The sequence below is a fragment of the Ictalurus furcatus genome, chromosome 10 (genome assembly GCF_023375685.1).
Source record: "Ictalurus furcatus strain D&B chromosome 10, Billie_1.0, whole genome shotgun sequence".
Taxonomy (NCBI): Eukaryota; Metazoa; Chordata; class Actinopteri; order Siluriformes; family Ictaluridae; genus Ictalurus; species Ictalurus furcatus.
Window position 1 is genome coordinate 17,942,976 of NC_071264.1, and position 27,630 is coordinate 17,970,605.

At 39.9% G+C, this 27,630-nt stretch overlaps 5 protein-coding genes across 9 annotated transcripts in view; 3 read left to right on the forward strand and 2 right to left on the reverse strand.

Annotated features, from left to right (window-relative positions):
* Window positions 1-284: 284 nt before the first annotated feature.
* On the forward strand, window positions 285-9,549 carry dbt (dihydrolipoamide branched chain transacylase E2). Of its 2 annotated transcripts, none has more exons than XM_053634002.1 (11): window positions 285-376; window positions 1,005-1,128; window positions 1,365-1,440; window positions 2,194-2,375; window positions 2,529-2,656; window positions 5,195-5,438; window positions 6,973-7,139; window positions 7,231-7,308; window positions 8,135-8,326; window positions 8,489-8,560; window positions 8,671-9,549. In XM_053634002.1, the coding sequence occupies exons 1-11, from the start codon at window positions 326-328 to the stop codon at window positions 8,836-8,838; spliced, it is 1,482 nt and encodes a 493-aa protein (XP_053489977.1). In that variant the 5' UTR covers window positions 285-325; the 3' UTR covers window positions 8,839-9,549. The 2 variants fall into 2 exon arrangements, with proteins under 2 accessions (XP_053489977.1, XP_053489978.1); XM_053634003.1 differs by having other exon boundaries at window positions 316-343.
* Window positions 9,550-9,927: 378 nt separating this feature from the next.
* LOC128613337 (dynein light chain Tctex-type 5) lies at window positions 9,928-12,168 on the reverse strand. Its single transcript, XM_053634005.1, has 3 exons — window positions 11,928-12,168; window positions 11,678-11,779; window positions 9,928-10,807 (listed from the first exon to the last, which is right to left on the reverse strand). Exons 1-3 carry the CDS (start codon window positions 11,931-11,933, stop codon window positions 10,445-10,447), a joined length of 471 nt encoding a protein of 156 aa, XP_053489980.1. The 5' UTR covers window positions 11,934-12,168; the 3' UTR covers window positions 9,928-10,444.
* Window positions 12,169-14,137: 1,969 nt separating this feature from the next.
* lrrc39 (leucine rich repeat containing 39) lies at window positions 14,138-17,053 on the forward strand. The gene is made up of 8 exons (XM_053633974.1): window positions 14,138-14,227; window positions 14,422-14,629; window positions 15,114-15,219; window positions 15,294-15,450; window positions 15,644-15,780; window positions 16,058-16,203; window positions 16,406-16,558; window positions 16,870-17,053. Exons 2-8 carry the CDS (start codon window positions 14,502-14,504, stop codon window positions 17,051-17,053), a joined length of 1,011 nt encoding a protein of 336 aa, XP_053489949.1. The 5' UTR covers window positions 14,138-14,227; window positions 14,422-14,501.
* trmt13 (tRNA methyltransferase 13 homolog) lies at window positions 16,771-24,551 on the reverse strand. Its single transcript, XM_053635232.1, has 11 exons — window positions 24,324-24,551; window positions 24,131-24,180; window positions 23,878-23,944; window positions 22,401-22,463; window positions 21,970-22,039; window positions 21,660-21,766; window positions 21,409-21,576; window positions 20,871-20,943; window positions 20,707-20,781; window positions 20,231-20,624; window positions 16,771-17,623 (listed from the first exon to the last, which is right to left on the reverse strand). The coding sequence occupies exons 1-11, from the start codon at window positions 24,450-24,452 to the stop codon at window positions 17,455-17,457; spliced, it is 1,365 nt and encodes a 454-aa protein (XP_053491207.1). The 5' UTR covers window positions 24,453-24,551; the 3' UTR covers window positions 16,771-17,454.
* A 419-nt stretch (window positions 24,552-24,970) lies between these two features.
* Window positions 24,971-27,630, forward strand: part of osbpl1a (oxysterol binding protein-like 1A) — a 37,763-nt gene continuing 35,103 nt past the window's right edge. For 3 of the 4 annotated variants that reach the window (XM_053634654.1, XM_053634656.1, XM_053634657.1), the window contains exon 1: window positions 24,971-25,477. The gene's annotated coding sequence lies outside the window, so the exon portion shown is untranslated. The remainder of the gene's footprint in view (window positions 25,478-27,630) is intronic. The other variant, XM_053634658.1, reaches the window with a different exon arrangement.

The following is a 27,630-nucleotide window of genomic DNA, read 5'->3' on the forward strand; positions in this document are numbered from 1 at the left end:
TTGTGTGACTGTATGTTATTCCCTTCAAATGCTATTGAAGTTAGAATCGTGTTTAACAATGTCGTATGTAACTTTAGAGATGGTCCCTTAATTCGATATTCGCATGTCTACGAATATCGAACGTCCAACGTCAAACCAACTTAATTCCAGTCCTTCACTAAACAAAAAGCAATTAAAACAACTATTTTTGCTTTTCAATTTAAATACATTTATCAAACTTTTTTTAATAATCGTTCATGCAGTATGTAAGTCGTTCTGATTGGTCAGTAAATTGGGCGTGTAACACGTCACATCCGGAGACGCACCATCCTGCTATGTAAAAAAAATGGCAGCGCTCATTACAGTAAGGGGCTCATTCGCGCTTATGAGACGCTTGGTGGGTGATTTTACAAATAATTTTTATAATTTATACTCAGGTTTAAAAAAAGCAAAATGACAAAATAAAAGGCAAGACACGAATATGAATGACATGTGAATTTTAACAAGACAGGAAGTTAAAAGAAAAGTCAAGGACCAAATGCTAGCTATGCTAATGAGCTAGTCTCCTAGTGACCACCCGGTAATAGTGGAAGTCGACTAGAGGCTCAGTTAGCTTAGCTTAGCTGTCCGGTAAGATATAAACAATAATAGGCTGTGACAGTTAATTCTCACTATTGGCATGCATTTAATTAGTGCGTTGGATTTGAAGTGAGTTGAGAAAGTTAGCTATACAACGTTAGTTAACAGGAGCAGGTAAATATCCCTTCTACGTGTAAATCCGATCTCAAGGTAATTTGATACTATATAGTCAATTGTCATTCCTGTGTATAAATTGTATACGTTGGATCGAAATGTGTTTTTTTCAGGACCATGGTGCAACACAACAATACAGCAGCACAGTACACAGGATTACATACAAATGCAAATACACAACAGTGTGAAACGAGTACAGGAATATACAGTAAACGCACAGACACTGGAGAGGTGTGACAGTGTTGTTTATTGTCCTGGTTCTTCTGTTTCAGGTCTCTGTCCAGCATCTGCACAAGTGTTGTTACTCTAAACTTCAGACATCTTATGTACCACACACACACAACGTATATTCCAGCAGTGCTTTGCATCAGCACAGATTTTTCCGCACTAGCTATGGTAAGATTCAAAGTTTGACCTTTTGATTACAAAGCATAGTTACTCCTGTACTATTGTACCTAAAACTCATAGTTATGGGTGCACAGATTCACCACCTAGAGCAGGGAAAACATTAAATGTGCAGGACATAATTCACAAATTCTGATACTACTCCAGCATTTCAGGTCAATACTTTCCATCCCTGCTACATGTGTCACATATTTTTTTCCAACCTCCCATTGTGTTTCCTAATGCAGCTGCAGCAGGACCAATTTTACAGTTCAAGTTGTCAGATATTGGGGAGGGAATTATGGAGGTGACTGTGAAAGAATGGTAAGTTTTGGTGAAGTTTATCGAACCTGCACCCACCAACAGAGGGCAGCATTTTCCTCACTGCGAAAGTGTGATTTTATAGGCTGCATTTACACTGCAGGTCTTGATGCTCAATTCCGATTTGCCGACTATATCCAATTTTTTTGACGACACACTTACATCTTCTTTTAAAAGTGACCCATATCCGATATCTGCATTTACACTATACACTTAGTGAAACTACCCGAGGTAGATGTCACCGGAAGCTTAGGCCGAAACGGAATTAAAAACGGCACAATTTGCAATGGACGGAGACGAAAATATAATGTAAGCTTTTGCTTTCCGCACCATATTTAAAGGTAAGCAAAACACCAGCCTCTTAAGGCGGAGAAGAAAAGAAGAGAGCCATTGTTGAGAGTTGTGTTTTTGCGGTTGGTGTCCACTTGAGTTGACATCATTCGCCACCGTTGCTTTTTTAATGACGTATGACTCGCATTGACTGGGGGAATATCCAGTCTGTCCGCTTACATGGCAGACGCAAATGCACGTATCCGATTCATATCAGATTTATTTCCACATACTTATGAGACCTGAAATGGATCTGAGAATATCGGAATCCATGTGCTTTTTAACTGCTTACACGTTAATGGGTCATATCCGATCTGTTTCACATGGGAGGAAAAAGTCAGAATTGGGTCACTTGAACCATGTATTGTAAATGCAGCCTTAGGTTGTTAAAAGTGTGTCTTTTTTTCTTTCTTTCTTATGTGCAAGGTATGTGAAGGAAGGAGACCGAGTGTCCCAGTTCGACAGCATCTGTGAAGTTCAGAGCGACAAAGCATCAGTTACAATCACCAGCCGCTATGACGGAGTCATCCGCAAACTCCACTACGATGTTGATTCTATTGCAATCGTGGGCAAGCCTCTAGTTGATATTGAAACTGATGGAGGACACGGTAAGATTGCAACAAAAACCTACGGTTGAGATATAACGAGGAATAAACAGAATTGATTGTGAAACTGATTCTAAAATTGATAACGATAATGTAACAGTGTTGAGATTTAGCCCCTTCTCGTGTCAGTCAGTTTAGCATCTTTCTCAACTGTAGCTGTAGCTCCGGAGGAGGATGTGATGGAAACGCCAGCTGTGTCACAGGAAGAACACACTCACCAGGATATTAAAGGCCACAAGACACAGGCCACACCTGCAGTGCGACGCATAGCAATGGAAAACAATGTGAGTTGTAAATAGAAATATTTATGAGCCGTAATTATATTCAAGATATTTGGTTTTGGCTCATTTTTATTTATCACAACAAAAGTAAGAACCACCAGTTAATTTTTCTAGATCTGTGTAGGACATCCTGTTGCTGCTGTAGCTTTTTTTGTTTTGCATTGTGTATTGCATATAGGCATCACAAAAGTGTATCTTTTTCTACATAATTTCTATTTCATTCAGTGCATGTTTTCCAGCACTTGGAATGAGTGTCAGGTTTCCTTAAACAGCAATGATTCAGTTCTACTTTATGTTAAACTTTTTTGACTCATCCTTGTATAATTGCTAAAAATGATTCTCAGCCAAGTGTAAATATTTATAAATTGTATTTATAAATTCATAAATCACTTTTAGTGATTATAATAAAAATGTTGGTGGCCTACAATTCCATTTTTGTAAGATATCTGTGGGACATAACCTGTAGGGTGCCAATAGTTTTATTATAACAATTAAAATGATTCTCCACCAAATATATTGCCACATGAATAATATTAAATAATAATAATTATGAATATTTTTTGCAAAAATATGGTGCCGCAAAAGCATTTAGGGAAAACTCTCTAATTAGTCTGTATGTTTGATTATTGTCTGATCAGCAAAGTTGTTTTTAGTTATTTGTCACTGCAAAGTCAGTGAGAAACATGTCTGTCTACAAACTTGTTTGTTTAGTTTAGGGTGGAACTTAAGGCAACGTGAAATGAAAACTTGACATGCAAAAGCATGACACACATCTGAGTAAAAAAGGGAATTTGGGATTGAGGGTGAAAATTGATAATATTGATTACAATTTTTTTTCCATGCACTGCGTATGCATAGTTATAATAATAGCTAATGTGAACTTATGGAATGGATAAGACCAAAAGAGTTAAGGGTAAAAAAAAAATCTAATCTGTCATATAAAAAGTATAATGGGGTGAAAATAAAAATAGGGATGCACCGAATGTTCGGCAACTGAAATTATTCGGCCGAAAATAGCAAAAAAAGCATTTTCGGTGTTCGGCCGAATGAGTGAAAAGGCCGAATAAATTTGACTGAACAATGACGTGTTTGATGACGCGACCAAATAGCCTAGCAGCCAGAGTGAGACGCGCGAATGTGACTACCTCGATGAGGGGGTGCGCGCATGCATGAGCTGTGGACACGTGCGTTTGTTTCGTTTCTGTTCTGGAGCATGTTTCTGTCACATCGCGAGACATAAGGGAGTAGAGTACGGAAGCAGGTAAAGACGTATTTATTTAAGGGCAGGCAGACAAATCCTATATCTACTATAATACTCCGCGAGGTGTACAAGGACGCGAGCGGTACATATCCCCAATATAATCAGCCGTATAGAACCGAATAGAACCATTTTTTGCACTCTTGTCAATGCACTTTTTAATGCACTTTTTTGTTGTAGGCTACAGAGTGTTCCATTCTTTCAGCAGTCAGTTATAGGCCTAACATAGGCTATTCAAGGGGGGCTCAAAGATGACCACATCAAAATATTTTTATTTTACTCATTTATTTATTTAAAGTTATTTTGTGCCTTGTTGGTAGCCTATGCCTGCTGAAATGAAAAAAAATGTTCAGTGTTAAATAAATATTTTGAAATTGTAGTTTTTGTAATTGATTTTTTCTTTGAAAAGCAAGACAAAATAGTAAAAAGCACATTTTTACTATTTAATTTATGAAATGGTGAAAAAAATGGCAAAATAAATGGAAAAAACGCAAAAAAACGTGTTCGGTATTCGGCCAAGTTTTTCATTATATTCGGCTTCGGCCAAGAATTTTCATTTCGGTGCATCCCTAATATCAACATCAGTGCTTTCTGTAACAGGTTGTTAATAAATTTATTTTAGTGGCCATACTGAGTGCTTGAATGAGTCAAATATAGAGCTTGTGTAGGCCTGATTAATCTGAATACTAATGTTTATTACTGTGTTATAACTGTAATTTTATTTCACAATGGCCAGCTGTGTTCTTTTGAGATTGGATTGGGTGTTGTAAAACCCTCACAGTAACAAAACCTCTCTCCAGCTCACTGCTCATGTGCCTCAGTTTAACACACCGTTAATACGAAATCCTTTTCTTTTGTTTGTTTTGTTTTTTTGTTTTGTTTAGCAAAAGTAGCATCAGCTTTAGGAAAGACCTTTGCCAGAAATGAAATGTAGTATAGAGAATTGTGTAAACATCCATGTTGTCTGTGCTCCCAGTGTAGAAGCTGGTGGACTAAACAGCTGCAATAAAGGACAATAAAACAAGGACATGATTGATGACTGTTAGCCACAGTGTTTGCTTTGTGTGGAGTTTCTGTTGCTTCCTGAGCCAAACGAGAATAAAAATGTCCCTTAAAACATGACAACCTTGCATAGTTCACTGGACTGGGGTTGTATCCATGGTTACTAGTGGTTGTAATTGTGGTGGGTGGGGGAACTGAAAGATCTAAGATACTAATCTATTGATCAGCCTGGCATAATATTTAATTCCGTCTTGTTTTTATCCAATCTTGTGTTCTCTTAGATCAAGCTCAGTGAAGTTGTCGGGACTGGAAAGGACGGGCGCATTCTTAAAGAAGACATCCTGAACTTCATAGAGAAGCAGACAGGAGCCATCTTACCCCCTACCCCCTTCCAGGAGATCCAGCCTCCTCCTCCCACACCTCGTCCAGCTGCTAAGCCCAAAGAGAAGAAGCCTCTGAGCATCCCTACACCTGTCGTCCCAAGGCCGGTGTTTACAGGCAAAGACCGCACAGAGCCGCTTAAAGGTAAGCTGCTATGCACCAGCGTGGACCTGTGGTTTACTCTGAAGCTGGCACTATGCTCAGAACCAAGTCCAAAATGATCTTTGACTTGAACTGAAATGAATTTATTTATTTTGTATATTATTATTGGTTTTATTACTATAATAAAATAACAACTTCTTTTATTATTATTATTATTATTATTATTAGTAGTAGTAGTAGTAGTATTAGGGGTCCAAGCACAGAAGGTGCTGGAAACCTATCATAATTGTTAGGATTTTTCTACCTTAAAACGAATCATGCAGACCAAACTGTAAGTCATAGAGACATCCTACAAAAAAAATTCTTCTCTCCACTGATTTTGGGTGCTCCCAAAGAAAAAAGCCTGAAGAACCATTTAGCTTCACCCACTTAAATTATTTTGCTAATTTGCATTAAATGCAAAACCTACTTTTGCGAACTAGTCCCAGGATCTTCACAAATTCGGTGTTAAACTACTCAGCAAAGTGTGATCCCCAGTAATTATCAAAAATATGTTGACATTTGTAAACAATATGGCCGCCACTTGTCAATTGTCAGTACTGATGAGACAGAGCCTTATTTATTCACAGTTGTAACTCATGAGGTCATATGCAAAGTCTACAGTTTTTCAGGAACTGTAAGTTTGATCAAGATGAAATGTGGTATGCTAATCTGTGTGCTAATCTGTAAGTGGATTTTTGATGACGATGTAATTAATTGAAAACATGGCTGCCATTTGCCAGTCAGTATTCAGCAGGCATTTGACAGGGTTAACATTGAGCTATCGTTATGAAACTTGAAAAACGGATGCAACCTCACTCAAATTGTCCAGTGACGGGCACTATTCATAATTTTGCACATAAAAATAAGCAAATCTCAGACTGGAAATACATGTTCAGTACAAGATTCTGAGGACATCTACAAAGGTTGGGGTGTAGTCATACATAGTGAGCAGAGTTTAAATCCAAATAGCTGTTTCTCAAGAACCGTAAAGCCTATAAAGGTGGAACTTGGTAGGGTTCATCTAAGTGCTAATCCGTAAGGGATTATTTCATGATCCCTAATGACTGAAAAAAGACCACCATCAGCCAGTCAGGTTTTAGCAGGAATTTGACAAGGTTTCCCTTAAACTATGATCATGAAACTTGAATGGTAGTTTCAGAGAGGGACCTACTAGTAGCTAATGCAGTTTCACTCAAATAGCCCATTGTGGGACATTAATCATATTCATAGGAGTTGGCGTTAAGTTCAAACAGCTGTTTCTCAGGAACCAAAAGTCCACTTGAGCCGAAATGGCTGCATTCAGCAAATCATCTTTCAACAGGCATTTTAAACTAGCATTGAGCTATGATCACAAAACTTGAAAAGTGTTTTCATGTATAGTCTTTTTATGGTTTTATGTATCTTGGCAAAAGCTGGCCACTGGGGGTGCTATTTGCAAGGAGTGCTTGGACCCCACAGATCGCCGCTTGCTGTTATATTTATTATTGTTCTTGTTGAAAAACATGTTTATTGCTGTCCTGTCATTTTAAACCAGGTTTTCACAAAGCCATGGTGAAGACGATGACGGCAGCTCTGAAGATTCCACACTTCGGCTACAAGGATGAAGTGGACCTGAGCCGGCTGGTGCATCTGCGCTCCGAGCTGAAGGACGTGGCTGAGCATCGGGGAGTAAAGCTCAGCTACATGCCCTTCTTCATCAAGGTAACACCACCGTTTCCCTGCACAGCATGAATCTGCGAGTGTGAAATGCTTTACAGTTCAATTGAGTGAGTATTGTTTTGTTTTGTTTTAGGCAGCGTCACTCGCTCTCCACCATTTCCCGATCTTGAATTCCTCTGTGGATGAAGCATGCCAGAATATCACATACAAGGTCAGATTTGTTAAAAATCTGCTGATAATTGATGCTCCAGGTATGACAGGAAAAATAGCATTTGTTCATGATGCTTTGAATCAGGGGCGTAACCTGGCCTGGGCACTGGGGGCTACCCCCAAAGATTGTTTCTATAGCCCCGAATAATTCTCCACTTGGAGCGGTTTGTCACTACTTAGCTGAACATCAGTAAAAGAAGACCGCCTGTAATTTTATATCTTCAGTGAACGGAGGTGAGACCAATCAGACAGGGTTTACAGGAAAACACGTGAAAATACTCGTGTCTTATTGGCTGACAGCTCTCAATTCTGCCAAACGCTTGCGCACAGTCAGTGTGAGGAAAAATGGATATACGTCATACATGTTATTTATTTATTTTAAACCAGTAAAAGGGTTGCAACTGAAACAGTAAAACCCTCTCATGCTGAGCAGGAAAAGAAGGTGTGTAAATGTCTATATGAGTTCCAGTTTACTGAACATGATATGAGCAGAGCATAAGGAAAGATAATGAACTTTGTATGGCACTGTAGCAGCTAAACCCATAGCTTAGTTGTGCTTCCCTTTGTCTAGTGACACCAAACGAAACTAGTTAGAAAAGTTTGATATTTTATCGGTCTGGTAGTCCTACAAACAGTGACAACACCCGAGGAAAGTTTTATGATGAATCCAACTTTTTCTGATCATGTCATACATTGACAGCTAAGTTACCACAGCTTCCTTAAACAAAACTCAGGCTACTAGCTGAGTTGGGAAAAAATGCATGGAGAAGAATCTGGGCTCAGCCACGGATGATTAACAGTCCAGCTAACACCCTTGCTTTGCTCAGGCTGCACACAACATTGGTCTGGCCATGGATACGCCCCAGGGTCTGCTGGTGCCCAACATAAAGAATGTACAGATGCTTAGCGTGTATGAAATCGCCACGGAGCTCAATCGACTGCAGACTTTGGGTGTATCTGGGCAGCTTAGCACAACGGACCTTACTGGGGGAACATTCACACTCTCCAACATCGGCTCAGTAAGTGGAATACATGTGCTGATAAATTTCATAATAATATAGCACAGTTCTTTTGAATTCTCATTTCTGACTGGTGAATTAATTTTCTAAAACTTGCTCATTATACCCTCTGTCTGTACTGTACACACACTGTAATGCTCAAACAATCTGTTCACGTCGCAGATTGGAGGTACTTACACAAAGCCAGTGATCCTGCCACCTGAGGTTGCGATCGGTGCGCTTGGAAAAATCCAGGTTCGTAATATTTTACTTACTTGAGATTAGTAATGTTCTTTGTGTCCATTTTGAGCTCATGGCATGAATTCAAATGATGAAAAACTACAGTCTCTCTCTGTTCTGTGCAGGTTTTACCCCGCTTCAACGCCAAGGACGAGGTTGTGAAAGCACACATCATGTACGTGAGCTGGTCTGCAGATCACAGAATCATTGACGGAGCCACAATGTGTCGCTTCTCCAACCTCTGGAGGTCTTATCTGGAGAACCCAGCCTCCATGGTGCTGGATCTGAAGTAGATCGTCCTACCTTTAGAACACATCCAGACACTGACTAGCGTTTGAACAATGTTGTGATTAAGTTACTGAATTAAGCTACTCCAGAATTTGAATTCCCCTTTCTTTTTCTTTTCCCTTTTCATGATCTCATTCTTCTCTCATGACATGGACTGTTTCACACATTAAGGACGTTAACACATTGTCAGATATTCGACTCGAATGTACAGCTGCTAGTCTTGTGTGGGTCAATTGCTTTTTTTCTGTAAATACACACAACCAAGACACAGCCTACAGACTGTTATGTTGTGTGTTGTTCAGTGCGTGTTTGTCCTCCTCTTTCTGCCTGGGTGGAAAATATCAGTGGGCGTGTCTTGTTTCTGTTTTAATTGTCATGAACACTATTAACACTTCCTCGAACTTGTAAATGCAGATACTTTTACCTCCCGACAAAGGCATTATTGCACAAATAACTTTTGAGAGTGTACACACACATATCCAGGCTGTGATTATGGGATGTTTGGTAGTGAAGAAAATCATGAATTCGTTACTGGGTTGGATTTTACTGTATTTAAGGAAAAATCGGAAAATGTATGAATTGTGTGTGGTTTTAGAACAGGTCTTTGGATGTTACATAAGAACGCACCGTTTATCTGGTATTTTTTGTTGTTTTGGTTTGTGTGGATTTTGAGGGGGGGAACAGTTTTAATAAATGATGTCGTTATGAAATGGCAATTAGCTGGATCATTTAATTGTACCTGTAGTAATATTTCTTCTTCCTCTTACAATTATAATAGATGAACAATAACATAATACAGTGGGTTCAGACAGTATTCAGACCCCTTCAGATTTTGCACACTCTGATTTTTAATAGTCCTTTGCGACTGTTGCTTGTCAGACTGTACGAACACGATCCCCACTGTAAGCCATGTCACACTGTAGGATCTCAGTTGTCATTAATGTCAGACTGTACGACAGTCCAGACGCGAAAAACCGACACACGTAAGACTCGTACAGAGTAGGAGAAGCCACACTACAGGACTGTGCCTCAAATCATCTGACACTGCCAGAATTTAATCAGGAAAAATTTGATCATGACAGCCATTAATCAGATGTCAGGGAACATGTCAAAATATGTTTCTCAAATTGTGGCTGAAATCGTACAGTGTGAACCTGGCTTTAATCATGTTTAAGATTTATTTAAAATGGATTAAAAACTGCCTTTTTTGCCATTAAACTACACATAATAATCCATAATGACAAAGTGAAAAGTTTTTAGAATTTGTTTTTGCTGAACTGCAATTATAAATCCTTCAGTTAAGGCACTGGCAAAAGAAGCTCAGGTGCATCCTATTTGCTTTGATTTTCTGGATGTCTCTAGAACTTGCCTGGAGTGTACCTGTGGTAAATTCAATTGATTGGATGATTTTCTGCATTTTGAACAGGTACTCTGTGAAGGTGTCAGTGGCAAGTTGTTACCTCCTGGTAGAGGCAAACAGGTTTTGGGAGAGTTTTTGAGTTATTTTATTATTATTATTATTGAAAACATTTTCATCAGTTGCTAGAGTACAAATTTGCGAACTATGTCGATTATCTTTAAAGGTACCAATAACTCAGGAACTGACATTGCCTACTCTTGGTACACGGCGAAGAGAACGCACAGCGTGAACAGATGCTGGTTTTTAAACAGGTACTCTGTGAAGGTGTCTGTGTCTGGATTCCAGATGCTGCGGCTCGAGCAGGAAACAGCAGAGTTGTGAAGCTGCCCGATGGCCACACAGCAGATGAGTTTATAGCGTCCGCTGGAGAGGCTTTTCACTGCCTCTTTAATGGATTCAGACAGCTCTGTGGCAACGGCCGAACATGCCGGGCTGTACTCCATGGCACCAAGTCTCTCATCCACCAGGCGCTTCATCACTGAGAGCACCAGACCTCTGGGGAAGCGTTGATCTGGTACAGGCTGGTGGAGCATAAGGCGCTCTTTCACAAGGTCCTTTAAAAAAAGGTTTAACTCATAAATATGAGTTCGCTTGTCTCCACACAGATCTACTCACAAAAATAATTATTCATTACTTGATGACGGTAGGCTCACGCTATGGAAACGATATTAAGAAGGCATAAACATCGCAAAACAGAGAATATAATGATTTACTACAGAAAGTATGTATCTTAGGAAAATGATTGTAAATTCAACTACGGGTATAATAAGTAAGGAAGAACATACTTCATACAGGCTGTGCTTTTATAGGAAAATAATCTTCTTCTTCATGAAGCAGAGTTACTTTTATCACCCTGAAGTAGAATTATTTTCCTACAGCAGATTTTCCTGAAGTGTTTTATTCTTCTGATACAACAGCAGTTTGCCAACGATGAGCATTTTTAATGTATTAAGAACATTACATAATTTTTAGCCATTTAATGTCCATGAAACAAGTTATGTCCTGTTCTCACTTACACTATAACAGCTATAAACAGTCTTTCCCTCACCAGCCTCTCTTTTTTTCTCTCTCCTAATGTTACCAAGTAACCCAAAATGTGAACTCTGTCCTAAAGACTTGCCTGTGTTACTGACTGTTACAAAGCCCTGACACCGGAAAATGAGAGTAAATTAAAGTAAGGTATAACAGCAGTTTTTAATATCTAGTACTTTAATATAGTGTGTACGAATATGAGTTATAATAAAAAAAAAAGAAACCTGACAATACCATGATATTCAAAGTATCATGACTGTTATACAGCACTGTATATCACATTATCAATATCATCATATAGAATCATGTCACCCAGACTTAATACAACTTTAATTTTCAATAGACATGCATTTTATATATTATATATGTATAATTATAATCTCTTCTCATACCTCTGCCTGTTGAAGTCTCGTGCTGAGTGACGATGTGTCTTTCTTCACTACTCGGCTGGAGATTGGCTTTTTCTTAGACGCAGCAGGCTTAAAAGTCTCTCGCTTAAAGAGACAGTAAAACTGTTAGACTGCATTCCCACAAAACATTACAAGTCAAATATATCCTTTTAAAATAAAACATATTCAAAATGCAGATGCTGCAGATGTACTAAAAATCTTACATGTAATATAATAATTAAGAAAATCCTACCATCATGTTCTCGTAGTAGGTGAAAGCTGTGTTACTCTGCACACAATAAGATGGAACCAGTGTTGTTCAAACTCCACCTCCTAACACAGGGGGCCATTATTTACGTTCCTCAGACACCACACAACGTGGGCATAAATATTCCTCGAGTTGAACAGTGGTTAAACAGTGCATTCATGTTGCAAAATGAAGTGCTTGATTCCCATTTACTGCTCTAGTCAAAATGTTTTGATGACATTTTCAATGTCAGCAGGTGTATTTTTGCACCCCTTAAAATAAAATAAAATGAATATGACAAAGGAATTTTTTTAAAAAATCAATCATATGTAGCAAAAAATTTTTTTTACATAATTAATGTATGTTATATTGTGATATTAGTAATAGATTAAACATTTAATGTCAAAAATTATACTTGTTTCAAATGTCACTTTTAGGATTTTTCTGATGTTCATATTCTGATCAACATTAACTGAAGCTCTTGCTCTATAGCTGAATGATTTTATGCATTGTGCTGCTATTTAAGAGTCCAGTAAGCAGGGCCGGGGCAAAGATTCAGGCCGGGAGTCTCATACTCTCTCCAGCCACCGACCACCTACTGTAATATACATTTACAAACCAATTTATTAGAAAGCCCTATACAGCTACTCTTTCACACAAATATCTAACCATCCAATCACATGGAGAGAGCACAACTCTTTACAACTGTGGTGAGCAGAAAAGCATCTCAGCATCTCAGACCACACAGTTTTACCCAGTTTTTAAATGGGGTTCCTAATAATCTGGGTACTGAGTAGCTATCTGGTATCTCAAATGAAAAGCACGAGTTGCATTACTTTTAACAATAATAAATTGAATGTTGTAAAAGTGATACCTTCAGTCTCACAGAATGCAATTGTCTAAATGATTTGCATACACGTAGCTTCAATACTAAATGAAATAGTGCATGATCTCTATGTTTATATATTGGAATATTGAGATGACCCCTCTACCTGTACGTTCACTCCATGTTCTTGGGTGATTGTAAAGTGTAGGTCTACCTTTTGTCACAGCTACAGTAACTAGCTCGGTAGTCAGTGACTAGCAACACATGCTACTACTTTCAATTTAGACTAAGTAGGCTAGTGCAAGCTAGTCCTAATGTATTTGGAGGATGTGAGAGCACTTAATTTATGAAAGGGCTTCATTTTTAAAAAATAAATAAATATTTTTTAGCAAAATTGCTTAGGGACAATCTACTGAAGTAGATTCTACAGTATATATACTGACTTTTAGAATGAATTGTAACAAGAATATGTCCAGCTGTACAGTCTAATAATGTCAGTTAAGCAGCTGTGGTTTTATTCACTTGATGTAAAGTTATTAAGCATTCTTTTATTTTATTCTAACCAGTTTCCAGCTATAGAGGGGGCATGGAGCACTGGAGCAGGAACCTCAAAACTATTGTTTCTGTTCAGTTAGTTTACTGACCTAACTTTTATAAGCTAACCTGCTGAAGACTAAGTCATAGCATGTTATGTTCACATTTATACCATTTTTAAATTATATTGTTACTCTTCTGCACTACCTGTTATATCAGCCACTTCCACACTAAAACTGTGTACACTGTTACTTACTGTGCCTATTGTCGTTTTAGTAGCTACTGTACTGTCCTGTGTTAGCACATGTCTGCACGTGCACTTTGTGTAGAATGTGTAGATCTTATTTAAGTTCTGTCTCATGTGGTTAGTGTGTTGTTTTTTACGTAGCACCATGGTCCTGGAGGAACGTTGTTTCGTTTCACTGTGTACTGTATCAGCTGTATATGGTTGAAATGACAATAAAAACACTTGAACTAACTTGATTAAAGATTAAATGCAGATGTGTCATGTTAATGATTCAGCCATTTTAAGGTATGTAGACTAATTAAACGTCTCCATTGCATTACTTTACATTACTTTTTTGTAAAGCCGGTTGTTGATCTGGATATTTTTTGCTATTCTTTGTAGATAACCGTGTTTGACTGTCTGGTATGAGTGTCAGGAGGCAGCTGCTCTTGTACTAGCTCTGCCATGTGACGTTTCTGTTCTCAGCTCCACGTCTAATTTTAGATCCTTCCCAGAGTTACGCTTCATGAGGGGGTGCCAGTGACAAACGCAATCAGGATAATGAGTTTTTAAGCAAACAGGGGAATCCTTTCAACACTGTGCACATGTTGGGATTGTTAAGGAGGTTAACAAGGTTGGTGAGAACCTGAACACGCTGGCAAGAAGAACAATGTTGTTAAGGGACACAGTAGTATTTGAGCATTTGAATGGATGAGAGTGGTAAGTGCAGTCTATTTTCATAAGTTTCTAAATATATTGTGATATCCCACTTATGTAGTGTTACGTAGCTGTCAATCCTTCCGTCTTCAATATAGCAATTCTACAATTTTTTTCAGTAGAGCACGTTGTTTAGAATGAGTTAGAACATCATCTTGTCCCATATCTTCTGGTTTCCTTGATTTGTTGCCCCACAGCATGGTATTTGACCCCCGCTAGAGTTAGAGTCACTGGGACATACAGGTTATAAGACAGGCTGAGCGTGTGGAGAGTCATCATGACTGGCGTGACTGTGTGTTTTGGGACGGTGAACTCCATCAAGGCTTTATGGGAAACCAGGATAAAGAAGAACAAGGAGGAACTGAAGCGAGAGAAAGAGCAGAGGGAGAGAGCAGCTGTGGGAAGGTGAGTGAAGATCATCACTGGGAAATGAATGAAAACTCTTAATAATAAAAAACAAACACTAGTAGGATGAATTCAGGTAAACTGGGACAGTTAAACTTATCAGGCCAGAAACGAAATGTTGATAAGTGAAAGTCAAAAAGGTTTGTTGTGGAAGTGCCTGATAGAAATAACATTGCGTAACTGACGTGATATAATGAATGGATACATGAGAGACTGCAAGTCTTCTACTGAAGTCTTGAAAAGGTTCAGAATCTAAGCAGTGGTGCCTTAGCAGTTAGTGAAGTTTGCATGATAGTTACATGAAAATCTAGCACCAGTGAGACCAAGAGAGCTGCAGTCTTTTTTGCAAGGGCTCAAATTTGTGCTTAGAAATTGGATAAAAGTGTTTTTCAAATAAAAACCCACCAATGGATTTGGTCACAGTCTATACAACATAAAAAATAATTATGCTTAAGAGATTTTTTTTTTTTACTCTGTTACTCAGGTTGACGGGGGCATGGGAGGATCGGATCACCTTGGCCAAGTTAAAGGAAAAAATTATGACCGAGGATGGGAGGGTCGTCCTACGCATTGAAAACGAAGAATGGAAGGTACCTCTTGAAACTCTGAATTCGATTGTTTTTCCTTTACCTCACCATAGAGTTTCACAGATGTGGATTTGCAGACTCTTCCTGCAGCTCTGGTCCAGCTCTCTCAGATTCAGGAATGGCAGCTTCACCGAACAGGACTTCAGAAGATCCCACGCTTCATCTCTAGCTTTCAGAGCCTTATCGTTCTCGACCTGTCCCGCAATGCGATCACGGATATTCCTAAAGAAATTGGTCAGTACGGGCCAATTCTGATTGTGGAGTAACCCTGCTCAATGAATTTGTTACTTTCCCTTTTCTCTTTGATTTAATCAGGGAAAAATTCTAAAACATGCAAGACACAGGTTCTCCAAGAACCACTGGAGTATTATAGGATAGTGTTGTGTCTTTATATGCTTCCTTAATGGTATAATGGTCTTCTCACCAGGTAAGCTAACCCATTTACGAGAGCTACTTGTGAGTTACAACAGACTGAACTGTGTACCTGAGGAGTTGTGCAGCTGCGAGTCTTTGGAGCGACTGGAACTGGCAATGAACCGGGATCTGGATGAGCTTCCACAACAGGTAGTAGGTCTCCCATTGGTGGCTTTTATACGAGTGTCATAGCAGCACTCAATTTTAATAAAAATAAATTTCTCAGACTAACAGAAATTTGTTTTTGGTTATCTTTGGTCACATCCTGCATTCTGATAACCGGTCTGTTGACAAGCCGATTCAGAATCTCTCTCTCTCATTGAGCTCAGATGCTCTTGGACCTGTCGTTTTGGTCCGCACCAGAGTTCAAACCCTTATTTAACAAGGACGCCTTCAGAGAATGCTATTTGTGTTATTGGTCCCTCAGTTCAACAATCTGAAGAAACTACACCACTTGGACCTTTCAATGAATCAATTTACCACAATTCCTGAGTGTGTAGTGAATCTTCCTGCTCTCGAGTGGTTGGACATGGGTGGGAACAGACTGGAGCGCTTACCAGACGACATCCACAGGTACACAAACTGTAGTCACACAATTGTGTCCTTACCCCTGACCTAGGCATCATTTATCAATCATTTAGCCTGTGGTAGATAAATGTCATCATGGAGCAGATCTCTGTAAATAAGATAGGCTTGCCTTGCTTGATCTGGTCTTGAGGCCATTGAAATGCCATATAAATGTAATATTCCTTTTTAAATTTCCTGTTTGATCCAGGATGGAGAAGTTGCACACGCTGTGGCTCCAGAGAAATGAGCTGGAGTATCTGCCAGACAACATCAGCCGCATGCACAACCTGGACACACTGGTGCTCAGCAGGAACAAGCTGAGAGACATTCCTCCACTGATGGAGGACATGACCAACCTCAGGTACACACCATTCGTAAATGATGGCGTAAAACAGAAAATGGCTCCCATAAATATTTAACCGCAGAGGTGCCAAGATGTATGGTTAATCATAGGGTCGATGATCATGGCGATATGGGAGACACCTGAAAACCATCCTTTTCAAATTTTTCAAATAAAACAGCAATCAGACCAAACACAAATAAAGTTCACTTGGTAGAAACGGACGCAGAACATGAACGACAAGCATTTATTTCTGATGGTATAGTTACTTTCACTTTCTGGACAAAGACTGTCCAATTCCTGTTTTATTGATTGGGAGACTGTTTTGGCAGGTTTGTAAATTTCAGAGACAACCCTCTGACGTACGACGTGACTCTTCCCGATGTAAAAGAGGACGTGGCAGAAGAGGAGAACGATAGAGAGATGTTCGGCCGAGAATTCATGCACCATTACATCCATGAAGCCCGCAAAAGAGGTTACGCCATACTCAATGTACACCGTGCTCACAAATGCTAGGATAGACTTTTTCAAAAATAAAATAATTAAAAAAAGAAACCTACACAGACCATGAATAACCTGCTGTCCATCAAAAATGTGTTTCAGAATCCCAGAATTATACATCAGTCCTAAATGTGATGCTGGACAGTATGACAGAGGAAGTGGCATGACTCAGTCCTGCATGCTGGCTGCTACTGGTGCTGTTGCCTCCTGTCCTGATGAATCTGTCCTGTCCTGTCCTGTCCTGTCCCATCTGTCCTGTAAAAGGTGTTACGCCTCCCTAGTCTAGGACTAGTGAGTGCCGTTTTGTTCTCTGGCGCTGACACTGTGTCCAAAAGCTCAAGTGACCTAAAAAGAGAAAACTAAAAATGAGCTCATCACTATTCTTTGCTGCATCTCCGTATGAGGTGTCTGTGCGTTCAGCTGGGAAGCGCAGTCAGTAGCACGTTCTCTAAAGACACGTCTCGGCTGGTGTAGTATCTGAGGCTGGGTTTGAAGCCTCGCTGCTGGAGGTAATGCAATCTGCCGTGGTTGATCAGCATCTTGCACAGGCGTCCGACGTGCTCACGCTCCTCTGCAGAAACATCACTACGGGGAAGAGAGAGAACACACTAACGCAGTTATTACTGAGATCACGATGAACCCAGAACATTCACCATCTAACCAGCGCTGTGTAGATTCAGCAGAAACCATCCAAATATCTTAGTCTCTTCCTGTCTCTGTCTGTCTGTCTGTCCATCCACGAAACAGTTTGACTTGGATACAGTTTTCTTAAAAATGGGAATCAGTTTAAGGCAACAAAGATGTTGGACCAGCCTAAACATGTTAGATCACCCTTTACACATAAATATGAGAAAAGGAAATAAATTGGCCAGAGCTTTTGGCCCAAAAATGCCTGGAGAGAAAAAGCACAGCTTTCTCTGTCTGTCAGTCTGTGCGTGCGTGTGTCCTTCTCTCTCCATCGTTCTCTCTCACTTCCGTCCCTCAATCTCTCTCTTCTTCCCCCGCTGGTCATCTCTCTTCCTCTTTTCCAGCTTTCTTTCCATCGCTCACTATCCCAGACTCTCTTACTCCATGGCTCCCCCCAATATCTTGCCATCTCTCACCCTCTCTCTGTATTTCGTTACTCTCTCCCTCTGTCTCTCTCCATCTTCCTGTCTCCCTTTGTCCATCTCTCTCCCTCTGTCCATCTCCCTCTGTCCATATCTCTCTCTCTCTCACCCTCCATCTTCCCGTCTCCCTCTGTCCATCTCGCTCCCCTTCCATGTCTCTCCTGCTCAGTCTCTCTCCATCTTCCTGTCCTCCTCTGTCCATCTCGCTCCCCTTCCATGTCTCTCCTGCTCGGTCTCTCTCCATCTTCCTGTCTCCCTCTGTCCATCTCTCTACCCCTCCATGTCTCTCTCTCCCCTTTGTTGTCTCTCCATATCTCTCTCCATCTCTATTTCTGTCAATCTCTCTCCATCTTCCTGTCTCCCTCTGTCCATCTCTCTACCCTTCCGTGTCTCTCCTGCTCGGTCTCTCTCCATCTTCCTGTCTCCCTCTGTCCATCTCTCTACCCTTCCATGTCTCTCCTGCTTGGTCTCTCTCCATCTTCCCGTCTCCCTCTGTCCATCTCGCTCCCCTTCCATGTCTCTCCTGCTCGGTCTCTCTCCATCTTCCTGTCTCCCTCTGTCCATCTCTCTACCCCTCCATGTCTCTCTCTCTCCCCTTTGTTGTCTCTCCATATCTCGCTCCATCTCTATTTCTGTGAATCTCTCCATCTTCCTGTCTCCCTCTGTCCATCTCTCTATCCCTCCATGTCTCCCCATCTCTATTTCTGTCAATCTCTCTCTATCTTCGTCTCCCTCTGTCCATCTCTCTACCCCTCCATGTCTCCCCCATCTCTATTTCTGTCAATCTCTCTCCATCTTCCTGTCTCCCTCTGTCCATCTCTCTACCCCTCCATGTCTCCCCCATCTCTATTTCTGTCAATCTCTCTCCATCTTCCTGTCTCCCTCTGTCCATCTCTCTACCCCTCCATGTCTCCCCCATCTCTATTTCTGTCAATCTCTCTCCATCTTCCTGTCTCCCTCTGTCCATCTCTCTACCCCTCCATGTCTCTCCCCCCCTTTGTTGTCTCTCCATATCTCTCTCCATCTCTATTTCTGTGAATCTCTCTCCATCTTCCTGTCTCCCTCTGTCCATCTCTCTACCCCTCCATGTCTCCCCCATCTCTATTTCTGTCAATCTCTCTCCATCTTCATCTCCCTCTGTCCATCTCTCTACCCCTCCATGTCTCCCCATCTCTATTTCTGTGAATCTCTCTCCATCTTCCTGTCTCCCTATGTCCATCTCTCTACCCCTCCATGTCTCCCCCATCTCTATTTCTGTCAATCTCTCTCCATCTTCCTGTCTCCCTCTGTCCATCTCTCTACCCCTCCATGTCTCTCCCCCCCTTTGTTGTCTCTCCATATCTCTCTCCATCTCTATTTCTGTGAATCTCTCTCCATCTTCCTGTCTCCCTCTGTCCATCTCTCTACCCCTCCATGTCTCCCCCATCTCTATTTCTGTCAATCTCTCTCCATCTTCGTCTCCCTCTGTCCATCTCTCTACCCCTCCATGTCTCCCCCATCTCTATTTCTGTGAATCTCTCTCCATCTTCCTGTCTCCCTATGTCCATCTCTCTACCCCTCCATGTCTCCCCCATCTCTATTTCTGTCAATCTCTCTCCATCTTCCTGTCTCCCTATGTCCATCTCTCTACCCCTCCATGTCTCTCCCCCCTTTGTTGTCTCTCCATATCTTTCTCCATCTCTATTTCTGTGAATCTCTCTCCATCTTCCTGTCTCCCTCTGTCCATCTCTCTACCCCTCCATGTCTCCCCCCCTTTGTTGTCTCTCCATATCTCTCTCCATCTCTATTTCTGTCAATCTCTCTCCATCTTCCTGTCTCCCTCTGTCCATCTGTCTACCCCTCCATGTCTCTCTCCCCTTTGTTGTCTCTCCATATCTCTCTCCATCTCTATTTCTGTCAATCTCTCTCCATTTTATAGTCTCTCACTCCCTTCCTGTCTGTTTTCCTCCATAATCTCTTCATGTCTCGCTTTCTCCGTCCATCTCGTAGTCTTTCCTCCTCGCCCACATCCCTGTTCATCTCTCTCTCACACACACAAACACAATAACGGCTTCATCTGTTCCACTAATCACTAAATCCTCACTTGTTGAGATGATCAGGCATGTTTTCAGAACTCTCTTCATGTTCACCCTCTTCTCCGTCTTCGACATTCTCTTGTGTGGATTTCTCAGGATTTAAGGATGATTTGACTCTGCTCATGCCACATGTAGCCCAACTGGACATGCGCTGGAAAGCTGAAAACTCTGTTTCTCCAAGACCTCGCTCTCGGAAAAAGTCCTTTCCTACATAATGCCTCCACTCACAGCGATGATGGCAGCAGAGTGCAACTGTGAGCCCCAACACCACAACCTCCTCGCTGCTTTCAATACTACGAGTCTCTTCCTCACCACGTTTTTCTTGCAGTTTTATACGTTTAGTGGGAGGCTCACAGTCTTTGTCTTTTGCACTGCGCTCAAATAAACATCGCAGAGCCAAATCTGTGAAGAACAGGCCAAAAAAGACTGGTTATAACCTACAAGAAAACAGACAGAAGGTTATAATGAACCAGAATTAACTCACCTGTTGCTGCACCACACAGGTGTTTGCCCACTGCGATTACAGGAAGTCGCTTTTCTTGTAAAAATGGCACTCTGCCTACAGGACGTCAAAGGGCATGAAAAGATTATTACACACATGTACTGTACATCTCAATTTCCTAGTTTAGGTGAAAAGTCATCACTCACTTAAGTCGAGGTGCTGGATGTCAACCTGCAGCCTGTCGAATGTCGAGTCTGTGTTTTTATGTTTGCCATCTACCTTAACAAATGAGAAAATAAAATGCATTTTAGAAAGGAAGAACAGACAAAAATGTAACCCAAGACCATAAACAGCAATAGTGTATCAGTGATTTTTAATGTAACATAAGAATAATGTGAAATCTTATCTGTTATATAAGGTTTAAAATTCCCTGTGTTGTGCTGTTTTAGGAAAATAATGAAAGGAAGGGTGGTGTAATGTAGCATAGTTACTGTTACCACTCAAAGCTGATTATTTTTCCTATAACAGAACACCACAAAGTGCTTTATTACTTTTATACTACAGTGATGATGTGACTGGGTTTTAGTGAAGGCATGGCCTCTGTGACTGAATTTGAAAGAACGAGGTGTGGCCTCTGTTATTGTGTTGTAGTGAAGAAGTCATGGCCTCTGACTTTTTTGGATTTTAAAGGAGGAGATGTGGACTTACTGACTGGGTTTTAGAGTAGTGCTTGAAAATGCATACCTTAAAACGAGTACTGGACCTCTCTACTAACAGGAAGTGGACGTTCTCTGCTTCCTGAAGGGCAACGTGAATCCAGTGGGAGAGTTTACCTTTTCCAGCACCAAACTCCACATAACACCTCTCTGGCCCAAGCAGCTCCAGAGCCTCCATATTCCCCAGGATCGAGGCCTGTTAAACACACAACTCATGTTCATGTACAGTTCAAATTATTATTTTTTTTATTTTTTAGCTGAGCAGTTGCTGACTATTACCTGCTGCTTGAGGTGTTTAAAAGCAAAGTTCCCATTCTTGGGATCATTAAGAGCATCGTTTAAAGCCGGATGTGAGAGAAGGCTAGTGTCAGGTTCTGTGTTTAATCCTGAGAAAGTGCGGCAAAGGGATAATAAAGTGCTTTAACTCAATGCATTACTCAAGCCTGATTCTTGCATTGAAAAACAAAAATGTAAACATTTTGACCAAACTGTTCCTTTAACGATTAGAAAATGAGTCCTCTTTATGTAAGACCAGCTAAGGTTCTTGTTTACCAAATTTTTTTTAATGGTCTTCTCAACCTATGCATACCTTTCAGCGCGGTCTTCAATTTCTGAATAAGACTATCCAGCTCCTCTTTAGATCGCTCAGCTATGGACACCTTCAAACAAAAATCAGCATTTTAGAAAGGATAAAATCATTTCTTGATCCTTAAAAAGGATAAATTAAAATCTATACATTAAAAAAATCTCACTTTTAAATGCAAAAGTTTGCATCCCCCTGCATAGTTTATGGGTGATACAAGAAATGCGTACCTCTATTTTATAATTATCTACAAGGTATTTTTTTTTATTCCAAGAAGTTAGCAATAAAATTCATCATTCAACATGAAAATTATTGAAAACATAAGGGGAAACATAAGCATGTCTCATACTACCATCTGGTATCAGATGTTGGCATAGGAGAATTTTACAAGTACACGTAAATGAGCACAATCTTGTCCAGCATCACATTGTCTTTACCTCATCTATGGTGTTTTCCTCTTCAGTCACAGACCCAGCATTGATGTCTTTCACATAGTAGACCTTAAAAGCAAATCAGACAAGATGACCATACAGAATAATATGAAATGGAAGGAAATCTCGACCCTGAAACACATCAAGTATGTTTACATTAAAATATCTGTTGTGTATTTAGTGAGTCTGGTGATGATCTATTGCTGGTGCTGTATTATCGTTATTCCTGTGAGAAGTTAGCGGTTGTGTGGCACTCTGAGAAGGCATTCAACAGAAGAAAACACTTCAACTAGAGAGAGAGAGAGAATGATAATCAGTTTTCCCGATATTTAAGCATTTTTCCATAATAGGGTATCAGTTTTGTAATATCGGATCCACCAATAAATGGCGCCGTCTTGTAGGTGTTTTGAGAATTGCGTGCAGGACCGCCACTGCAGCACTGTATCTATTTTTTGTTTATTTGTTAGAATTAGTTTTGTGCTTTATTTGTTTACCTCATCAAAGCTTTCATTAAAAAAAAAAGACAGTTTAGTAACAGTGCACTTTATTTTTTGCACTCTTTCAGACCCCTCTATTTATTGGTATATAAATAAGAGTTGTTTTGTATGCAAGGAGGAAGTGAAATTGACAAAATTGTTATTCATAAAACAGTTTGTTCAGTGGTGGTGCTATCATTGTGTCAAAAATAGAAGTAAAACAATAAATAAATATCGGTTCTCTGGCACATAAACATGCAAATAATATGTATCGGCATCTGTTATAAAAAATAAATGTAAAAAATCAACATCAGTTGATCTCTAATTTCAACAATCACAAACATTAGGGACATGTTTAGCTGTTAGCGGAGTAATCCAGCTTAGAAGTAGTGGAGACATTGGTGCAAACACTAGACTCAAAGTCCCAGAATGCAGTGCAACTAAACGACTTGGCTAGTTAGCGATCTACAAGATGATGAGCGTGATGGCTTTAACAGTGTTATTAGCCTGAAAGTTGAAGCTTTGGAAGGTGATCTGTTTAAGCTGAGTGTACAGATGAGGAGGTGAGACAGCTAGACAGACAGAAAGACTAGATAGAAAGTGGCACTGCATCGCTCTCCTACTGGCCCCACTATCAGCAGAGAGTTCAATGGGATTGTGGGTAACATGGGACACCATTAATCACAGTGAACATAGAGAAACAAGTCAATGAATGGAGTTTAAGATTTAAAAGAAAAAAAAAAAAGTCAAATTCAGACATCAGTGAAGATCACATGATAATGATAAAGTCTAATATGCAACATGCTCAGGGTACCTATTCTGTTAAATGTAATTATTTTTAACCATAAACAATCTAATTTATATATTTATGTAGTAGTTGCTCAAAATGTGCCACATCCCAATAGGAACGATGATAATATTGACATCCTTACTACAATCATGCACATAAGAAGATTATATCTGTGCGGTGAGAAATTAAAAAGTACTGTTAAAGGTGAAATACTCACAGGTTTGGGCTTTTCCTTCGAATTACACTTTTTCAGGTGTTTGGCCAAACTGTCCTCAAACACAGTGCTGTCAGGAGAAATAAATATTTGCTTAAAAATGTAAAAAGTTTTCTGATACATTTTTTTTCCAAATAAGTGAGTTTTACAAAATGTCAGCACCGAGTATAACCTTTATTGACTGAAGATTAGTGAGGAATGTGTGCTGTACAGAGACCACATCAACTATTTTTCATGAGCTTTAAACTTAACTTACTGCTTTGGGTCCAGAGGGCAGGGGATCCGTTTCCTCTCATTATCTGAATCCTACAAACAAACAAACAAACAAACAAAACACACGTGAAGGAATTCAGCAAGTGTCAGTTACCTTCACGCGCATGTGGCTAACAGGCTAACCAGTTGGACAGAATACATATGTCACGGTAAATAATACATAAATAAAAACATACTGCATGTTCACCGCAAAACTTTTTTCCGTTACCAACCACCATTTTACAGTAACGTTTCTTTTTCGCCACGTAAAAGGCGCACCGTCCAGGTAAAGGAGCTGAAACTCCGTCTGACACGACCGCCGCCATTTTGGCACAATTCTAAATGGCGCCCCCCCCCCTTTCTAATCGCCCTATAGAGTGGATACATGAACGGGCTTTTACACTCTAAGTAGTGCACTATATAGTGAATTGAGATTCAACCTATGATAGCAGACGACTATTGACAAAATAAAACAACAGCAGAGGCTTCAATATAATATTAAACTAAAAATGATAAACGAAGAAAAGATTATAAAAGAGTACAAGCTAAAAATTAATTAGGATGAAATTAGGAATTATATTTATCTGGTAGGTAAACAATGAGATTTCAATTTTTATTTCTACAAACATTTAAAATGAATTTAAAGGTTGATTCTGTGTCAATATCAAAATATGTGTTAACGTAACGAAGAAAACATGTATACGTTTATTTTTCGTGCTCTGATATATTAATCGGTTGATGAGACCTGTGATATGTTATATAACATTATTTTGACAATACCTGCTATTTTTGTTTTGGCACTAAAATCTAAAATAAACTGAAGTTTTTATAGCTACTTCATTACGTCTTACTTTTATTTTGACTATGGAATGTTGTTTTTAAAACCTGGAAGTGCTGATTAACCGCCCCTGAAAAGCCGAATACAAAACCACTCTTTACTTCCTATTTACGCGCACTACCTAGGGTACAAAATAATAGCTCATACACCCTACATTGAACACTTCATGTACAGTAAGGAGGGATTTGGTATTTATCCCGTGGTCAGCTGTTAAACTGCTGGTTGTAATTCTGTGTTTTGATGCCGTGTGCTGCTGTCTGTTGGGGGAAATTGTTCAGCAAAAAAATACAGTGACTTCACGGAAAGGAAGTAATAAGAAGGCTTTAAATATATAGAATTATTTAAAACAGTAAGAGTTCAGCACTTTGAGGAATCACATAGCTCACCTATGTGTGGGAATATAGAAACGTGAGGATATATATATATATATTTTTAATATACATATATATATTTCTCAGTAGGATGCATCACTTTGGGTGGGAAAGGAAAGCCATGTGTTAAAGCACACACTGTGGTAAGTAAAGTTCAAATATAAATAATATAAAGAAATATTCAGTATGATTAATCCGTAGCAATAATGTAAAAAAAAAAAAAGCTGAAATTTTTACGTTGTTTCATTCACTCTATTTTCCTCTCTTAATAAAGGTTTATCACATTTTATAGATTTTTTTGAAGAATATTTTTTACTCAGTAACGATATTATTGCTATAATTTTATGTACAGGACTATATTATGCATATCAGTTCCTCGAAATAAGCTTATAGTGCAATGTCTAATGTTATTTCTGATGTTTTAGTGCTTCTGGATTTCATTTGAAACTGATCACTAGTGTAAATTACTACGTCTTTCAAAGAGGAAATTAAATTAACATTTTACTTTGTTTTATATATATGTATGTGTGTGTGTGTGTGTGTGTGTATGTATATATATATATATATATATATATATATATATATATATATATATATATATATACACAGTATCTCACAAAAATGAGTACACCCCTCACATTTTTGTAAATATTTGATTATATCTTTTCATGTGACAACACTGAAGAAATGACACTTTGCTACAATGTAAAGTACTGAGTGTACAGCTTGTGTAACAGTGTAAATTTGCTGTCCCCTCAAAATAACTCAACACACAGTCATTAATGTCTAAACCGCTGGCAACAAAAGTGAGTACACCCCTAAGTGAAAATGTCCAAATTGGGCCCAATTAGCCATTTCCCCTCCCCGGTGTCATGTGACTTGTTAGTGTTACAAGGTCTAAGGTGTGAATGGGGAGCACGTGTTTTAAATTTGCTGTCATCGCTCCACACTCCCTCATGCTGGTCACTGAAAGTTCAACATGGCACCTCATGGCAAAGAACTCTCTGAGGATCTGAAAAAAAGAATTGTTGCTCTACATAAAGACGGCCTAAGCTAAAAGAAGATTGCTAAGACCCTGACACTGAGCTGCAGCATGGTGGCCAAGACCAAACAGCAGTTTAACAGGACAGGTTCCACTCAGAACAGGCCTCGCCATGGTCGAACAAAGAAGTTGAGTACACGTGCTCAGCGTCATATCCAGAGGTTGTCTTTGGGAAATAGACGTATGAGTGCTGCCAGCATTGCTGCAGAGGTTGAAGGGGTGGGGGGTCAGCCTGTCAGTGCTCAGACCATACGCCGCACACTGCATCAAATTGGTCTGCATGGCTGTCGTCACAGAAGGAAGCCTCTTCTAAAGGTGACGCACAAGAAAGCCCGCAAACAGTTTGCTGAAGACAAGCAGACTAAGGACATGGATTACTGGAACCATGTCCTGTGGTCTGATGAGACCAAGATAAACTTATTTGGTTCAGTTGGTGTCAAGCGTGTGTGGCAACAACCAGGTGAGGAGTACATAGACAAGTGTGTCTTGCCTACAGTCAAGCATGGTGGTGGGAGTGTCATGGTCTGGGGCTGCATGAGTGCTGCTGGCACTGGGGAGCTACAGTTCATTGAGGGAACCATGAAGGCCAACATGTACTGTGACATACTGAAGCAGAGCGTGATCCCCTCCCTTTGGAGACTGGGCCGTAGGGCAGTATTCCAGCATGATAACGACCCCAAACTCACCTCCAAGACGGCCACTGCCCTGCTAAAGAAGCTGAGGGTAAAGGTGATGGACTAAACCCTATTGAGCATCTGTGGGTCATCCTCAAACGGAAGGTGGAGGAGCACAAGGTCTCTAACATCCACCAGCTCTGTGATGTCGTCATGGAGGAGTAGAAGAGGACTCCAGTGGCAACCTGTGAAGCTCTGGTGAACTCCATGCCCAAGAGAGTTAAGGCAGTGCTGGAAAATAATGGTGGCCACACACAATATTGACACTTTGGGCCCAATTTGGACATTTTCACTTAGGGGTGTACTCACTTTTGTTGCCAGCGGTTTAGACATTAATGGCTGTGTGTTGAGTTATTTTGAGGGGACAGCAAATTTACACTGTTATACAAGCTGTAAACTCACTACTTTACATTGTAGCAAAGTGTCATTTATTCAGTGTTGTCACTTGAAAAAATATAATCAAATATTTACAAAAATGTGAGGGGTGTACTCACTGAGATACTGCATATATACCAATCAGCCATTACATTAAAACCAATGGCAGGTGAAGTGAATAACATTGATTATCTCGTGTTGTGT

Excerpts from the sequence above, each read along its gene's own strand:
- dbt (XM_053634002.1), top strand. The coding sequence starts at position 326 with ATGGCAGCGCTCATTACAGTAAGGGGCTCATTCGCGCTTATGAGACGC. Across the intron at positions 1,129-1,364 it reads ATTTTTCCGCACTAGCTATG|CTGCAGCAGGACCAATTTTA; the intron begins GTAAGATTCAAA and ends TTCCTAATGCAG. Across the intron at positions 7,309-8,134 it reads GCCAGAATATCACATACAAG|GCTGCACACAACATTGGTCT; the intron begins GTCAGATTTGTT and ends TGCTTTGCTCAG.
- LOC128613337 (XM_053634005.1), bottom strand. Across the intron at positions 10,808-11,677 it reads CGAGACTTCAACAGGCAGAG|GACCTTGTGAAAGAGCGCCT; the intron begins GTATGAGAAGAG and ends CTTTTTTTAAAG.
- lrrc39 (XM_053633974.1), top strand. The coding sequence starts at position 14,502 with ATGACTGGCGTGACTGTGTGTTTTGGGACGGTGAACTCCATCAAGGCT. Across the intron at positions 15,451-15,643 it reads GGATATTCCTAAAGAAATTG|GTAAGCTAACCCATTTACGA; the intron begins GTCAGTACGGGC and ends TCTTCTCACCAG. Across the intron at positions 16,559-16,869 it reads GAGGACATGACCAACCTCAG|GTTTGTAAATTTCAGAGACA; the intron begins GTACACACCATT and ends CTGTTTTGGCAG.
- trmt13 (XM_053635232.1), bottom strand. The coding sequence starts at position 24,452 with ATGGCGGCGGTCGTGTCAGACGGAGTTTCAGCTCCTTTACCTGGACGG. Across the intron at positions 22,464-23,877 it reads CGAAGGAAAAGCCCAAACCT|GTCTACTATGTGAAAGACAT; the intron begins GTGAGTATTTCA and ends TTTGCTTTTAAG. Across the intron at positions 21,577-21,659 it reads TTAAACACCTCAAGCAGCAG|GCCTCGATCCTGGGGAATAT; the intron begins GTAATAGTCAGC and ends TGTGTTTAACAG.